At 52.2% G+C, this 15,434-nt stretch overlaps 7 protein-coding genes across 7 annotated transcripts; 3 read left to right on the plus strand and 4 right to left on the minus strand.

The window, feature by feature from the left end:
• Nucleotides 1-588: 588 nt before the first annotated feature.
• AYO20_00652 (hypothetical protein) lies at nucleotides 589-1,825 on the minus strand (the record flags this gene model as incomplete). Its single annotated transcript, XM_022638961.1, has 3 exons — nucleotides 589-890; nucleotides 969-1,618; nucleotides 1,671-1,825. 3 exons carry the CDS (start codon nucleotides 1,823-1,825, stop codon nucleotides 589-591), a joined length of 1,107 nt encoding a protein of 368 aa, XP_022505244.1.
• Nucleotides 1,826-2,961: 1,136 nt separating this feature from the next.
• AYO20_00653 (hypothetical protein) lies at nucleotides 2,962-3,699 on the plus strand (the record flags this gene model as incomplete). The annotated part of the gene is made up of 1 exon (XM_022638962.1): nucleotides 2,962-3,699. The coding sequence occupies one exon, from the start codon at nucleotides 2,962-2,964 to the stop codon at nucleotides 3,697-3,699; it is 738 nt and encodes a 245-aa protein (XP_022505245.1).
• A 347-nt stretch (nucleotides 3,700-4,046) lies between these two features.
• AYO20_00654 (hypothetical protein) lies at nucleotides 4,047-5,236 on the minus strand (the record flags this gene model as incomplete). The annotated part of the gene is made up of 2 exons (XM_022638963.1): nucleotides 4,047-4,933; nucleotides 5,020-5,236. The coding sequence occupies 2 exons, from the start codon at nucleotides 5,234-5,236 to the stop codon at nucleotides 4,047-4,049; spliced, it is 1,104 nt and encodes a 367-aa protein (XP_022505246.1).
• A 2,282-nt stretch (nucleotides 5,237-7,518) lies between these two features.
• Nucleotides 7,519-7,878, plus strand: AYO20_00655 (hypothetical protein; the record flags this gene model as incomplete). Its single annotated transcript, XM_022638964.1, has 1 exon — nucleotides 7,519-7,878. The coding sequence occupies one exon, from the start codon at nucleotides 7,519-7,521 to the stop codon at nucleotides 7,876-7,878; it is 360 nt and encodes a 119-aa protein (XP_022505247.1).
• Nucleotides 7,879-8,798: 920 nt separating this feature from the next.
• Nucleotides 8,799-9,604, minus strand: AYO20_00656 (hypothetical protein; the record flags this gene model as incomplete). Its single annotated transcript, XM_022638965.1, has 2 exons — nucleotides 8,799-9,423; nucleotides 9,477-9,604. 2 exons carry the CDS (start codon nucleotides 9,602-9,604, stop codon nucleotides 8,799-8,801), a joined length of 753 nt encoding a protein of 250 aa, XP_022505248.1.
• Nucleotides 9,605-10,324: 720 nt separating this feature from the next.
• Nucleotides 10,325-12,145, minus strand: AYO20_00657 (6-phosphogluconate dehydrogenase, decarboxylating; the record flags this gene model as incomplete). The annotated part of the gene is made up of 5 exons (XM_022638966.1): nucleotides 10,325-10,765; nucleotides 10,818-11,246; nucleotides 11,302-11,753; nucleotides 11,807-12,048; nucleotides 12,132-12,145. The coding sequence occupies 5 exons, from the start codon at nucleotides 12,143-12,145 to the stop codon at nucleotides 10,325-10,327; spliced, it is 1,578 nt and encodes a 525-aa protein (XP_022505249.1).
• Nucleotides 12,146-13,391: 1,246 nt separating this feature from the next.
• On the plus strand, nucleotides 13,392-14,360 carry AYO20_00658 (hypothetical protein; the record flags this gene model as incomplete). Its single annotated transcript, XM_022638967.1, has 1 exon — nucleotides 13,392-14,360. One exon carries the CDS (start codon nucleotides 13,392-13,394, stop codon nucleotides 14,358-14,360), a length of 969 nt encoding a protein of 322 aa, XP_022505250.1.
• Nucleotides 14,361-15,434: the final 1,074 nt, after the last annotated feature.

Raw genomic sequence — 15,434 nt, forward strand, 5'->3', positions numbered from 1 at the left:
GGAAGGAGTGCAAGGGTAGAGCAAAAGTAGAGCAAAGCAAAGCAAAGCAGATAGGTTCGTCCAAGCTAGCGTGGGACGGGAAGGGCTCCCTGTACCGAGTATTCATGTTTATTACGCTGGATCGGTGTGGGCGACGGATGACGTTGATTGGTTCGCAGAGGGTATAGAGGCCGAGACGTCAGATCTACACGGTACAGACATGCCTGAGTAACTCCGTACTTGTACCTCATATGTCGTATAGCATTCCCCCTTTTGCCGTGCCGTTTACAATGGTCAAACTTCCGGAATATGAGGCCATGTTGATCCTGTCCATGTGTTCAAATTTGGCCTGCTCGTAAACGACAGCCTCAGAACACAAGTACCAACAGTGCAACGACCAGGAAAATGCGGAAGCTAACTCTGAACACAAATGTTCAAGACAAAAGGGGAAATAATGGTACATGCATCGCTCAGTCCTTTCCGGCACTCGTCCTGTTGCTTGATGACAAGGATTCAACAACAGACGCCATGACCCAAATACCTCAACTCCCGCTGAAACATCACAATGGACGCGATGGTAGTGAGACTCCACGCTCCAAAGTCCCTTTCCTAGGACGGGCAGAAACTAGCAGGGACGCCGCAGTTGGCGCCGACGAGGCTTGTACCGCAGGCCACAACCGTAACAGTCACTGTGAAAACCTCGTCACCAGCATCATTCTGCTGAGCTGTTATTTTTGCTGAAGCCGCGTCCAGCGCCGATATCTGAGACTGCACAATCGATATGAGGGCGTCGATTTGATCTTTCTCTTGAGAACAAGATGCAGCATTGTTTGTGTTGCCTGCCACCTGGGCTCCTACCACAGCTTGAACAACGCCTCCAACGACAGCCGGAGCCAGTCCAGCGACAGTATCTGCATTTTGAAACGTTAGAGTCGCGTCTCTTCGTCTTGGTACTGCAAACGCCACAGCGCCGGGGGTAGTTTACTTACCGACAGCGACTTGTTGGAAGAAAGGGCCTTTTAAGAATTCGAAGGCCGTCTGCCCACGAGCTTGTGCTGCAGTCCTTACCCGGTTGAAATACGGGACGAGGGCATCCCTGAGACTGACTGCATGCTCTGCCGCTGCCGAGACACATGTGGCAAATGTTTCGCACAAGGATGAAACCAAGTCTCGTTGGTCCACTTCCCGGCCTGTAATGTTTGGGAACAGGCCATAAGGGACCAGTTCGGCGTTGTTCATGGTGTGGATCGCGTCATCCCACTCATCTGGTAGTATGCCTATGTAGCCATTGGCATGTATCTGATGCAATTTGTAACTTGTGCCGTCAAATGAGAGTTCCATTCCATGGTAAATCGTTGGGGGTGGAGGGACCGTCTCGGTGGTAGAGGCCAGCGGGAAGGGGTACCGACGGTTGATAGGAGATCGACGCCTGGATGCTGAATTTGAGGCTAATGGACTGCTGTGGATGACCTGGAATGACTTGTATGCCCCGACGACGGCTTGGTCAACAGTGAGACATCCTACATCAGCCTGACTGACTTCGGTTCCTGGTGTACAGTCGTCCGAGGTATAGAATTGCACGGTCGTAAAATCATCGACTGATCCAGTAGATTCGACGACAACTCCCTCAGCAAGACCGCTAAAATATATTAGGTTTCAATGCCCAACTTTGATCCTGTCGTGATGCTTACGCGTATTCCTGACGGCAACCCTGGCCTTCTCCTCCAACCCATGTTCCCAGGAATTCACCTGCGCAATTGGTGTTCTTGTAAAAGGAAACTTTGAAGGCTTTGACGTTGGAAATCAGGCAGATGAAAAGAGCTAGGGGCTCAATGTAATTTCTCATGGCTCCTGCAATTATTCTTAGGACAGGGTATCAAGAATTTGAGGCTCAAAGGACTTTGTGAATGTCTAGTGCGGTTCTTCGAGATTTGCCTTGGTTGATAGCCCCGTTGACTTTGAATCGATGCCTGCATTATATATGTCGACATTCTAACAGCGGCTTTTCTGCCAGTGCCGCAGTGTCACTTGGACGGCCGGCCGCTCAGACAAAAGGTTGTCTCAAATATGATGGTTGCAGAGGTGTACGGCGGTTCTGGAGTTATATTTGACGGGCTATCGGGATAAATATCTGCTGCGACACATTAGCCTCGGGGGTCAGTCTTGTATGGTTGCAACGTCGAGGCAGACAACTGCTCTTGGTCCGCGTAGACCCGAACTCCTTACAAAAGGCTGGATCTAAACGACACATCTTGTGTGATATATTTCATGACATCGATGAATACATGGTCAAGTCAGTAGAATCATTGTTGAAGGATCATCAGTGTGACGAAGGCAGGCCGGAGAGCCCAAGGCTGATAAGGCATAGACGTAGAAGTGAGACTCCGAAGGCTGTCAACCCTGGTCTGTGTCCATGGTCCATGCAGGCCTTCCTGGATATTCGAAGAGGGCACTGTCACATGGGCTGTGGCATATGGCCCAATCCAGGAGTTTCTCGATTTTGAGTAGGCTTTTTGACCATATAGTAGTCTTTGAGGAACGAGTCGCCTATGGATGCCATACCAATGGAGGAGTGATAGCCTGCTGCAGACCTGACGACCGCAGCTATCGCGCCAATCATTTTTCCCTAGGATAGCATAGCCGCGAAGAGGGCGCTGCCAGCCAATATGATGAAGAAATACGCCTCGGCGCTTATGTATGATCGGGTGATCGATGGTTCTTTGTGAGGTGCAGCCTGAAACGTTTAAGGCGCCATCAACCTGAAGTGATGCGGCGGGGCTTGGCAGAAGAAGGTGGCACATGAGGCTGGGATGCAACCCTCCTGCCTCATCATTCGACTTTCCAACTCTTTACAGCAACCGGCTCAAAAGCATCTTCTTCAGTCTGTCCGTGTAAATAACTATCTCTCTTGTGTCTTGGGAGAAGACTTGAGACTATTCCAACGAATCTACACAAGAGATAATACGACCAACTCGAATAGCCATGTCAATCTCAGACTGGCTTGACGACACCAAGAACCCAACCCTTTGGATCGTCGCCATCTACCCTCTCTTAATATTCCTCCTCAGCTTTGTCTGTTATAACAGAGTGACAAGCCTGGTGCAGAGTCAACCACTTGCGCCGGACGAAGCACTGAAGAAGATAGAAGAAAGCGAACGTCCCTCTACCGACGACACTACTATGGAGTACGACTTAATCTCGCCAGCATCTGCGGATAGTTCGATGAGAAAGGCAGACAGTACGGATCTGGCTGGCGTCACCATCGAGCTGCCCAACCCTCGACATTCCTTCCCGGACGAGGAATCTACGACGCACCACAACGTCAAACACGAACCAAAAACAGCCTCTCCCCATTTTCACCGGGAATTCCTCAAAGGCATTCTATTGTACTGTCTCCAATTCTTTCTAGCGCACCGGGTGGGAGTTCTGGTTGCTTGGCAAGTGAAAGAGAAACACCGTCTGCTGGATATCTTGGTAGGGTTTTTGGCAATGTTGGCGGTCTCGGTGATGCTGCTGATGACTCAGGCGAATCTGATCCATGCCAGACTCGTCACGCTCCGAGGGTATCGACCAAGGCAAGCTCACGCTCTTCTCAGTGACCCAAAGGACTCTTGGGAAAGACGCCTCACATTCGCGTGGTTTTCGCTGCTGGTGCCGTGGCTGAGGCTTCTTTATGGTGTCTATATATGGTGGAGCGTGAGCGAAAAGACTGGATGTTGACGCAGCGATTGAGTTTCTGACGGAAATATAAGGGAGAGACCATACTCAACCATCGACCAGTATCTGCTACGAGGATATTGGGATGATGCCGACCTCGAGTGGCATACTTTATTGGGCACTGTCACGATAGTAGCACTGCTACATGGAAAATCATGGGAAATCTCTTCTGCAATGGTTTGGAAATAATATGTTGACTAGGGATGGGATAGCCTGTTTGGAATGGGCGCTCTGTGCAGCCAGGAGCCAAAGCATGCATTATACCGTCCCTCTTCACAAGTGGAAAAGAATAGTTACTAAGGTAAAAGCGAATTACGAATCCTAAATACAATACAACATATGATCCTAGTTCAGCCCTTTACAAAATGCGGCGCCAACCCAATCTTGACGCAGCCGCTGCCGGCCTTTGCCCCGACCGCGAGTATCCCATTGCAGGAGAACCAGGTTTCGGCCACGTTCTGAACCTTGCACGTCAATGCACTGTCTACCACGTCGAACGTGGCCGTTGTGTAATCCAGCGCGGTGATGTTGGCGGGCGCGTCGAAGAACAAGGTCATGGCGGCACCCGTCGCGTTGACGGGTGGATGGAGGCTTGCGACTTCCTTGCTGGCAGACCCCACGAGGCCACACGCCTGGTTAAACGTGAAGGTTGTCGCGTTGGCCGCCGTCCCGCCGAAGGAGATCTTGTCCCGGCCGCCGCCGACCTTGGAGAGGAGCGCATAGGTTCCGTTCTCCTTGGCTGTGCTGGCTGTCTGTTGCAGGACGAAGGTCGGTTGAGGGCCCGAAGGGTTGCATTTGGTTGGTGTCGAAGATGGAGCAACGCTGCTGGTCTTACTCGACGACGTACTTTTCTTGCTTGTTGACGGCGGCGTCGTCGATCCCGGTGGCACGGTTTCTGGAAGCGTGGAGATGGTGGTGGCTGGTGGGAGGGAGGGTTCGGCCGACGATGTTGTTGTCGACGAGGACGAGGTCGACACTGTCACGGCGTCGGTGCCGTTCCAGTAGACATTGCACGAGTCATCGGTGCAGCAGCTATACTGCACAATGAGGTGCTTGACGCACTGATAGCCGGCCGGACACCAGTAGCCCTGCGACCCGCCGCAGCAGATGGCTCCCTGGCTCGCGGGATACTGCCAGCTGGTACCGCAGCATTCCCAGCCGTCGGTGGCGTATCCCGTCACGCACTTGACACTGTCTTTAGGTCGACAGCCTAGCGCATTGCAGCACTCTTGGTCCGCTGGGCAACAGTATGCTGGAAGAGAGGGGATCGTGGTCAGTGCCAGCACCACGCAACAGGACGAAAAGAGTATGGGTCAAACGTACCGGCACAGCCTGTCAAGCCGTCGCACGAAGTGGCTGACAGGGCAGGTAGGCAAGAGTTCGAAGGGGTCGAGAGATCGCGCTTCATGAGCTGGCCGTGTGCTTGCAGAGGCGTGAGCAAGGTGGGGTTCGAGCGGGCCTCAATCCAGGCTGCGTCTGCCACGGCCAGATAGAGGAAGAAAAGGGAAAGGTATATCATCCTGCAAAGTGTAGTAGCCATTGTGGTTTGACAAAGCACTACCGAAGAGACTGCCCGTGAGTCCCAGAAGCAGATATATATCTCTTTATCCCCTCCTCCAGCTCCAGCGACCTCACATCAACAGTCCCTTCTCCTAAAGCTCGTTGCGGCTCATCCCACTCACCCTCCAGCACAGCCTGTCCCAAAACGATACCACACCGCGAGAGGGGGGGACCTTTGGCAGCTGTGGACTTCAAAAGTCCTGACATCCCATTCGCCTCAATGCCATGAGAAACTCAAAAAGCTTAGCGGCTCAAGCAGCGAGCTTGTTTTTCTTCGTTGGTGCTGTTACGAATGTGAACAAGCCGGTTGGTATGGAAATGTAGAGGGAAAATCGAGGCCTGGTTGGTTGATTCACAGTGACCGATGTGGGAAAGCAAGGTGGCCAGGTAGATGGCCAGACAGCTAGCAAACTTGCCGGTAGTCATTCGACAAGTGCTGGCCAACTCGGTAAGACTTGTCTGCAGATACCTTCGAGCCTCTCATACCCGTGGACAGTGGACAGTGGCCACGGGAAAATGGATACAGTGGGGATGGACAACATGGAAGAGTATTAGCATCAAAGCCAACCCGTCAACATGGGAAAGACAAAGTCACAGAATGCGAGTCTGCCTTGCCTTGCCTCGCCTCGCCTTACCTCACAAGCGAGCGAGCGAGCAAGGGAGACCCGTTTTCGAGGCAGCGCGGGCAGCAAAGCAGCCCTATCCTATCCATGACCCGCCCGAGTATGTAAGTGGCTTGCCTTTGGCCTTTTGACAATACAAAACCATCGTTTATACTTTTTCCCCGTCGACTATTTTCTTGGGGGAAGAAACCACCCACTGATGCAGAAAGAAACCCTTCTCGTATTCGCTCGCTCAGCTGAAAAGGAATGGGGAGAGGTCGTGGTTTCGACTGAATACCTAGAGACACGGGTAAGGCGAGGGTTAAGTGGGAGAGGGACGAGGTACCTTTGTAAGGTTCTCAGCCGCACACGAGGAAACACGAACGTCGAACGTCAATCCATTGGGAGAGACGACACCCCCTCTCATGTCTAGGGAAACTTGCCTCAGAGAGGTTTTGTGATTGACTTGTCATAGAGAAGCTTTTCTTGGCTGCATATCAGACACGAGGCTCTCCTCGACTTTGATTAGTCCGTACAACCAGGACTTCCCGCCACCATCGGGTTCTAGATACTCCAAGGCATCAAGTTATTTCGCCGACGGGAAGGAAAAAAGAGAACTGCTCGTGCTGATTGATATAATTTGGTACAGTTGATACAGAATACAGCCATGACTCTGACCCTGAATTTTTGACCCTGACCGTATCTGCAATGCAGGACGGCACGGAGTGGCATCTTCTTTGGGAATAGATTGCAGTGATAGATCGTATTCAGAGAACTTTATTTTTTTGGGCGCTGGAGAAGTCCAGTATATCCAGTACTGGATGTGAGAACCACTCACCTCACACACAGCCTTACTCGGTGCTGGCCAGGTGCCAGGTCTCCTAAAGACCAGGCGAGTCCCATGGTTTCTCAGCCCCTTTGGCCGGGCGAGCGAGCCACTTTCGTATAAGTCTGGGCCTCGAGCCTCGTGTCTCGAACTCTCTGTCGTCCCGTCACCGTCGTGGGAGTGGTCATGGTCATGTTCGTGAAAAGTGGTCCGGTTTCACAAAACAGACCCTTTCAGGGGACGGGTGGTGGTAAATGAGAGGGAGCGTGATAGGATGGCCAGAAAAAAGACAAGACATGGTCTGTCTACGACATATGCTGTATCGTATCGGCTGGAAGAACCCCCTCTGCCCAGATGTCTAACCAGGTATGTGAGTGTGAGTGTGAGTTATATATGCCTGATATCTGTCTGTTCATCTCCCCCATCCATTTCTCGCTGTTATCCTTGCAAGAAGAAAGACCTACCTCCTGCGTCCTGCCACTAGGTATATGCTCCATTGGCCTCCAGATTGGTATTCCTGGTTCTCCCTGTTGTTATCTTCAAGATGAGACTATCACATCCACTCCTGAGCGTGCCTCTCGCCGCCGTCACCACCGTCCAGATAGTCTCGGCGCAGATGGTCTGCACCACCGAAGGATCCCCTGGTCCCGCGTAAGTTGGACAATAGCAACGGATCAAATCCAACAATTTTATTATCCATCGGACAAACACTGACTGACAACTTATCTATCTGTCTCCTGGTGTATAGATCTGTCCTCCAATGTCTCGGCTCCGTCGTGCAATGCGCCACGACCCTCACCGATCTCAAAGTCCTCAGCTCGTGTGAATGCAGTTATGTCCGCGCTGCGCTCAGGTAATCACAACCAAGCTATGGAGCTGCCCCTCACCCTTTGGAGGTCACTGTATACTGACATGTCGGCCGTCTTCGATAGCTGCTACACCTCCATCTGTGGCGACAGCATCCCCTCCACCAGCGATATCATGTCCCTCAGCTCGAAGTACTGCGGCGACGGGGGCGCGGCGGCAACAACCACAGGTACAGAAACGGGATCAGGATCCCAGGCCAGTGCGACGGCCTCGGTCGCCAGCGCAACGAGTAGTGCTGGTGCTGGTGGCAGGGCTGGACAAAAGGGACTTTCGCAAGAGGTCTTTGTCGTCGCTGTGGTCGGGTTAGTCGGTGGTGCGATGGTCTAACTTGGCCTGATCTGATCTGATCTGATATGACACGACATGACATGACCTAACCACAAACATATATGGGAGAGGGGAGGGAGCGGTTCAGTCGTTCATTCATCCATTGTTGGCTTTAGCTTGTTGGCTGGTTAGCAGCAAAAGGGAACCATGCCGGGCGGAGTGTGATGAAATTACAATCTCAAATTTACGCAGAATCTGCAGTGAAGCATCAACATAAAAGGCCACGGGGAGCCAAGATACAATTTTCCTTCCTCATTCACTCATTCATCGTTCATTATCACTCCACCCTCATTGTCTGAACATGCTGCACCGTGTGACGAGGCTGACTCGCGAAAAGGGGGGCAGTCCCCAGAATCCCCGAAGAGGCTCCGCCCTGCCCCACAACAGGCTTTTGCTGCTCGGTACAAGCACTTGTACTACAGTGGAGGGATATTTTACTGGGTGTAGAATGCATATTTTGCCAGTATTTCCACGTCTCACGGTCCAGTTCAATATAGGTTATATGAGATGCACACATTTGTAGAGTCTTGTTATGGGCGCATAGCTGGTCGAGCCCAGTGCACAACGACCTGGAGAATTATTCTCGCTCCAATTCTCATGGAGATAGATCGTGGCGCGCTATCCTGCTTGATCAATGCCTACTCCGCCACTCGGTGCTTCCAAATCAATGCCCGAATCATTGACCCGAGGGCACCGACAGGCAGAACAAGCTACGGTCAACTGCTGCACTAAAGTTTGTTAGTGCTGTATGACGCCGGTTGATATCCTGATGTTGACCCCAAACAATGCGGCTCATATTCAAAGTCCGTCAATGCTTGTTCCTGGCCCTGCGCGAGATTCCGCACAATGAACCGTCCCTGTCGCTTTCTCCTCTCTTCATAGAATACCAGACATTGGCCTTTTGACTCTACCCATCCCCATTAGCCGCCCTTCTTCATGCCCGCAGGCGACGGCGCTTTGACAGGCGAAACATCTGATCCTAGCTTCCCGTCGAGTGACCCCTTTGCAAATCTCAGTGTGATCTTCTGCCGCTCCATGTCTACCACCTTCTTCATTCGATCCAGATCGCCGTCTCTCCCCTCCGCGTGCCGGACATTGGCCGCGCCATATGGTTTATCAATCAAGAAAGTATCTGAGATGACCATCATGTTGCCCGACCACCGAGCAGGATGTGTTCGCGAGAGGGCATCGAACAGCGCTTGATCGACTGGGCTTGTGCCTTTGGGACCAACGCGCGCTTGTGCTGCTTGTTGAGAGGCTATGTTCCTTACAAGTCGCCCTTGCACAGCATTGGTGTCGATTGTGTTGAGGGCCGAGCTGTTCGCAGACACCGGCGAGGATTGAGGAAGAGAAAGCAGCTGAAAGGAGCTGATCTGCGAAATCGGGATGATTCGGTAGGTTCCAGCTGGTGCGACGAGGGACGAGGAGGTGATAGCGGAAGAACTGGCAGTGGTGGTTATAACGAGAAGGTTGGTCAGAGGATCAGCCGTGTAGACGGTACCCTCCACCGTGGTTTGGTTCGGCGCGGTGGTGGTAAGGCGGACGCTGCGACAGGTGTGAGTAACCCCAGACGCAAATTCTGACGAGCGCAGTCTTACCGGCTTCCAATTGCCAATTGCAAACTGACGTCCTGAGACACCGAAGAGACTGCGGGCTGAGTCTGCTCACCCTTGGGCAGAGCCACTGGCACTCTTGTTCCTGCATTCTGGCGTCTACCGTCGGCCATCATCGTGCAAAGACTTGAAGAAGGCCAGGTCCTCAGTAACACTTCACGAGAAGCTATCACCCTCCGTGCTTGTCGCGCAGATAGTGCGAATGTGGACAGTCACAAGAAAATTGCGGCGTGGGCCACGAAATAGACGAAATCAGGTCAAGGTCGAAACAAGGCACTGACCCGGCCAGGCTCGTGCCGGCAGTCACAGTGCTGCGGTGCGCAAAATCCAATGCCAAATTGATACGCCAGGCGCCCTATGCCAATGCTTTTGTGAAATTGAATAGACAAGAAAGCGAAGCGAAAGAGAGAGAAATGAAGCCTGTGGTCAAACAACTCACAAAGTTGATGAGCGCGAGGAGCCGCAACCGACGGGTGCGGTTCGCAGTTGTCGTGGACGAAGTTATTTGGCGAGAAGGGGAAACGGAGACGCTCGAATTGGGGCGGAATACGAGCCTCGTATGATTGGTCTACCGGAGCTTCGAGTTTCACCGAAAGCCGGAGCTCGTGCAGCTCGTGGTCCCAGGATCAAGTTTTATTTTCCAGGCACAAAAAAAAGGCCCAATTATGAACACTATCTATGCCTAAGATGCAATCCTGAAGCCCTCCGAGCTAAATATGCCATGCATAACAACAAAGCCTGCACGGACATGGGTTCAAAGTCCCGTCTCTCCACGCTACGTTAGAGGACAGGCAAAAGAGAGGCAGAGGGTGGAGAGAAAGACGACGATACGTCTAGGCGTTGTAGGTGGAAGCAGAGACGTTTCCACCACGGCCAGTCCAGTTGACGTGGATGTGCTCGCCCTTGGGATACTTCTCGCTGGCATACTCGGGCTTGACCAAAAAGGTGTGAGCACCAAAGTAGTCACGTTGAGCTTGGAGCAAGTTGGCAGGGAGGTCCTTGGTGCGGTAACCGTCGAAGAAGGCCAAGGCAGTGCTGAATGCCGGCATGGGAATACCAGCCTTGACGGCAAATGCAATCACATCTCTCCAGCCCTCTTGGGCGTTGTGGATAGCCTTGTTGAAGAAGTCGTTGAACAGCAGGTTTTCGAGGTTAGGGTCAGAACGGTAGGCCGAGGTAATGTCCTTCAAGAAAACGGATCGAATGATACAACCACCACGCCACATGAGGGCAATGGATGGCTTGTTGAGTTTCCATCCGTATTGCTTGGCAGCCTGTCACACCGACTTAGTACCCAGAACCAAGAGAACTCCGTCATTGACTTACAGTTTGCATCAGCATGAAACCCTGGGCGTATGAAATGATCTTGGAAGCATAGAGACCTTGCTCGAGGTTCTTGAGGAAAGCAGCCCTGTCTCCAGTGAAAGAGGGCTTGGGACCATCAAGCAGTTTGGAAGCACGCGTACGCTCTTCCTTGATGGAGCTGAGGCAGCGAGCAAAGACGGCCTCGCCAATCAAAGTGACAGGCATGCCCAGGTCAAGAGCATTGATGGCGGTCCACTTGCCGGTACCTTTCTGACCGGCAGAGTCAAGAATCTTCTCAACAAGTGGCGAGCCATCATCGTCGGTGTAGCGAAGGACGTCTCGAGTGATTTCAATCAGGAACGAGTCCAGAACACCCTTGTTCCACTCGGCGAAAACGTCACCCATCTCCTGGTAGCTCATACCGAGGCCACGTTTCATGATGTCGTAGGCCTGAACTTGGTTAGAGCTACACGTTCCACCAGTAGTTGGCTTCGAGTCGACTTACCTCGCAGATCAGTTGCATATCACCGTATTCAATACCGTTGTGGACCATTTTGACGTAGTGTCCAGCACCTTCATCACCAACCCAGTCGCAGCAAGGCTCACCGTCGGACTTGGCAGCGATGCTCTGGAAGATGTCCTTGATGTAGGGCCAAGCCTCCTCGTTACCACCAGGCATCAGAGAAGGGCCATAACGGGCACCTTCCTCACCACCGGACACACCAGTTCCAACAAAGCGAATGCCCTTCTCCGCCAGGTATTTTGTGCGGCGGTTGCTGTCTGGGTAGTGGGAGTTACCGCCGTCAATGATGATATCACCCTTGTCGCAGTAGGGGAGCAGCTTTTCAATGAAGTCGTCGACGGCAGGACCAGCCATGACCAAGAGCATCATGCGGCGGGGTTTCTTGAGCTTGGAGACGAATTCCTCGATCGAGTGGGCTCCGACAATGGATTTGCCTGTGCACGGTCGGTTAGTACGATCTTATGTACAGGCGGGGGTTGTTCCGTACCCTTGGCCTCATTTTCGAGGAAGCGGTCAACCTTGGAAACAGTTCGGTTGAAGGCAACGACAGTGAAACCGTGGTCGGCAGCGTTCAAGATCAAGTTCTGGCCCATGACCGCAAGGCCAATAAGACCGAAATCACCACTGGGTTCGGCCTGCGCTGGGCCGACCTGGAGGCCAGCCAGTCGCGCTCTAAAGTCAGCATCCTGTTCGTCAATCGGGTGTACCCTTATGCCGCGGTGAACAACGCTTTGCAGTGTATTCTTGGTAGAAGAAAAGGAGAGAAAGAAAATTACTGGGGTGCCTGCGCAACCAAGGGAGGAAGGACGTACACTGGACCAGACATGTTGACGGTAGAGTTGAAGTGAAGAGTAAACAAATCTAGGTATGAATAGACGGTTCAACAGGATTTGAGGAGCAAGTATGAAAGCAGCAATCGAGTCTCTGTCTAATGCACCGAAAAAGACGAGAGGCACGAACGTCAAGAAAGAGAAGAGAAAGATGCAGCCAGGGGAAAGGCAGTAATAATATGTCGATTCCAGCTGGCAATGGGCATGGATTACCGCTCAGGCACGGCCTCAACCCCACCAAACAAATTTCTTCTCGTTGGAGGGGCAGTTGGTACCGCAGTCACCCACTATTCCAGCACTTGTTCGGAAGCTTTGGGTACTGAGTCGCCCTCCACCGGCTGACTACTTGTGCCACTGGGACTAGCCGTCTTGACCACTCATCGATGCACGGTCAGTTCCCCAATCAAGAGTCTCTGCTCTTGCTGCGGATTACGTAGATATCGTAGAACAGATGCAATAAGCCAGCAACAATCTGGCTCAAGACCATGTGCTTCTGGGATTCGTGAATAACCAGGAGAGAGGTGACTCAGCATTGAATCATTCTTCCACATCAGAGAGATCCAACACCTGAACCACGATTGATGGCCAGCTGCGACTTCCGGGATGGTTCTTCCGAGGTGTCCGAAAACAACCGGGGTTGCGCCTCGTCGCAGAGGAGCCTGCTCGCAGACGAGTAGAACGAACAATGCACCGTGCACCCGTTCTCCGTTCATGAGTGATCGACCCACGTGTGACGCCCCAAGTTGAACCTTTTGCTGAACTCTTATCTGATCGACTTCTTATTCTCCCATGCTCGACATGACTAAGATCTCGGAGCCTGGCTAACAAACAGCCTCCGCCCTAAGTGCCAATGCCAAGACTTATCACGTGTATCTCTTATTGGACTACGCTATATGTGACCTAGTGTCTTCGGGAGACCTTCTGTTCCAGGTAGGTCTCTCGGTTGGCAGTTGGGCCCGTCGACCTCACAAGGCTTCGGTGGTTGATAGCCAAACACTTTTCTACAGATTTCGATAGATCTACCTTGTACACCTCAACCCACTCACCACCTTCAGCCTACTTCAGACTGTCAAAATATCCTGCTACAGCGTGTAATCTCTGCAGCAATTGGATTTTGTTCTACACCAAGCATTTTCGAGAGTCGTCCAAGACCAATTGCGCTGGTCCAAGACTAACCTCTTGAGAGGTTTCTGGTACGTCTAATCAACCAGTGGTGTTCACTGCCAGAATCAAACATTCATCATGTCGTATCCGACCCCTCCAGGTCTCAATACTTCTCAACCTCCGGCCTCACTCCCTGCGCGACCGCCGCCCTCTGCAATCGGCCCCTCACCAGCCTTCAAACCATCCTCGAGCGCCGCCACTGCGAAGCCGGCCTTCACGGCATTCGCTCCAAGGTCGATAGCGAATTCATATCGCACCAGCAGTCCAGCTCATTATGCTGCCACACCCGTAACGACCTACAGTCCGGCTGCACAGTATCCGCAACCCACATCACTTCCTCAATATGATGCAACGTACTCGAGCGCTCCTCAGATCCGCAACCCTTTCGTGCCAACGCCAGAGGCGTCTTCCTCGGCGAACCCATATTCAGGCTTCGATGCCGACTACGAGGCTCAGGTCCAACAATGGCAAAGCGCATACGTGAGCAGAGATGCGAGTACCACGTCCACACCCAAACCGACCGGGGGAGCCCCTCCAAACACAAACCCAGTAACGAATACGTCACATAAAGAGCCCACAACTCAGCAAAAAGACGATGTCGCTAAAACAGTCTACCGTTCCGGTGGCGGTACAAGCTGGACTGATCCGACTCTCCTGGAGTGGGATCCGGCACATTTCCGTATCTTCGTTGGCAATCTCGCGGGCGAAGTAACCGATGACTCGCTCTTAAAAGCATTTGCACAATATCCCTCTGTCCAGAAAGCTCGCGTGATCCGAGACAAACGCACTACCAAATCCAAGGGGTATGGGTTCGTGAGTTTCGCTGATGGCGACGATTACTTCCGAGCTGCAAGAGATATGAATGGGAAGTATGTTGGCAGCCATCCGATTGTGGTGAAAAAAGCTGTGACGGACGTACGACCCACAAACTCGAAGCATTCCGGCCACAAGGGCAAAGGTGGTGCGGGTGGGCATGGAAAGGTCGAGCATGGTGGTGTGCAAAAGAAACAACCCAAGACAAAGGGTGGACTGAAGGTTCTTGGATAAAGATGACAGGAACAAAGAGTTGGAAATATGCATCCAACAACATTATAGGACTGGCTCCCTGCCCCAGGGAGCAGCGGGGAATTGAACGCATCGGGTTCCTTTGCAGGGAGCGGTTGAGATCTAAAGGCATAATGTTATGATCGAAGTATGCTCGGAGCAGGAAGTCAGGAACAAGTTGACATTGATCCTCCTCACCTCCACAAGTGACAGTTGCATGTGGAGCTCGAGAGGCACTCTTGCGCTGCACCTTGTTCTCTGAACGAGATGAACAGCCGTCCAACCATCATTTGGGTGATCTCAACGGCCGTGTTGTACAGTACTTTCATCCGGTGCCACTTGGCTTGTTAGAGACGGCAGAGTGATGTGATCGAAAATCGGATGGGAAGACCGTGTCAAGGCGCGAAATTGGGACAAAGCCCTACTATCAGGACGACGATACACTCGACTCGCCATCGAATTACAGCTCACCGATGATTCGCTATGCCCTTGATGCTGTTATCGGGACATTCGATGGACAGCCAGGCCAGCAATCCAGCCACTAGGATATTGCGAATGATTGAGGGCTCCTTACAACCTAACGTGCCGGCTCGAATGAGAGATATGTATGTGGTGCCACAAGTTGACACGCGCAGGCGAAGTTGCATGCTCTGAGATTGAGATTGTCCCGGTCCCGTCCGGTCTTTCGACAAGACGGCTGGCTGTATCGAGAGACCAGACCGGATCCACATCTCAGTCACTCCTCAGATATTACCTCCACACAATAACAATAAAGAATGACATGGACCACACAGACCAATGGATCGATCGATCGGTCTCGCCCTGCGGCAATAGTCAGAATACGAGGGAGAAACTTGTACTTGCAAGTAAGTGCACATATTGGTACTACAAGTATACTTTCAGTATGGTATGGGATAGGATAGGAGAGGATAGTACCGCATAGTATGGAGGAGGATTGAAACGAGTAGACATTGAGAGAAGAGAGAAAATACGGAGTCCATCTTCCACCTCCATCCATCCACCCTTTGATCGAGTCCCGTTTGTTACTATAACTCACTCACTCCTCTGGCAATTTAA

The sequence above is a fragment of the Fonsecaea nubica genome (assembly GCF_001646965.1).
Source record: "Fonsecaea nubica strain CBS 269.64 chromosome Unknown Scaff2, whole genome shotgun sequence".
NCBI classification, from domain to species: Eukaryota; Fungi; Ascomycota; class Eurotiomycetes; order Chaetothyriales; family Herpotrichiellaceae; genus Fonsecaea; species Fonsecaea nubica.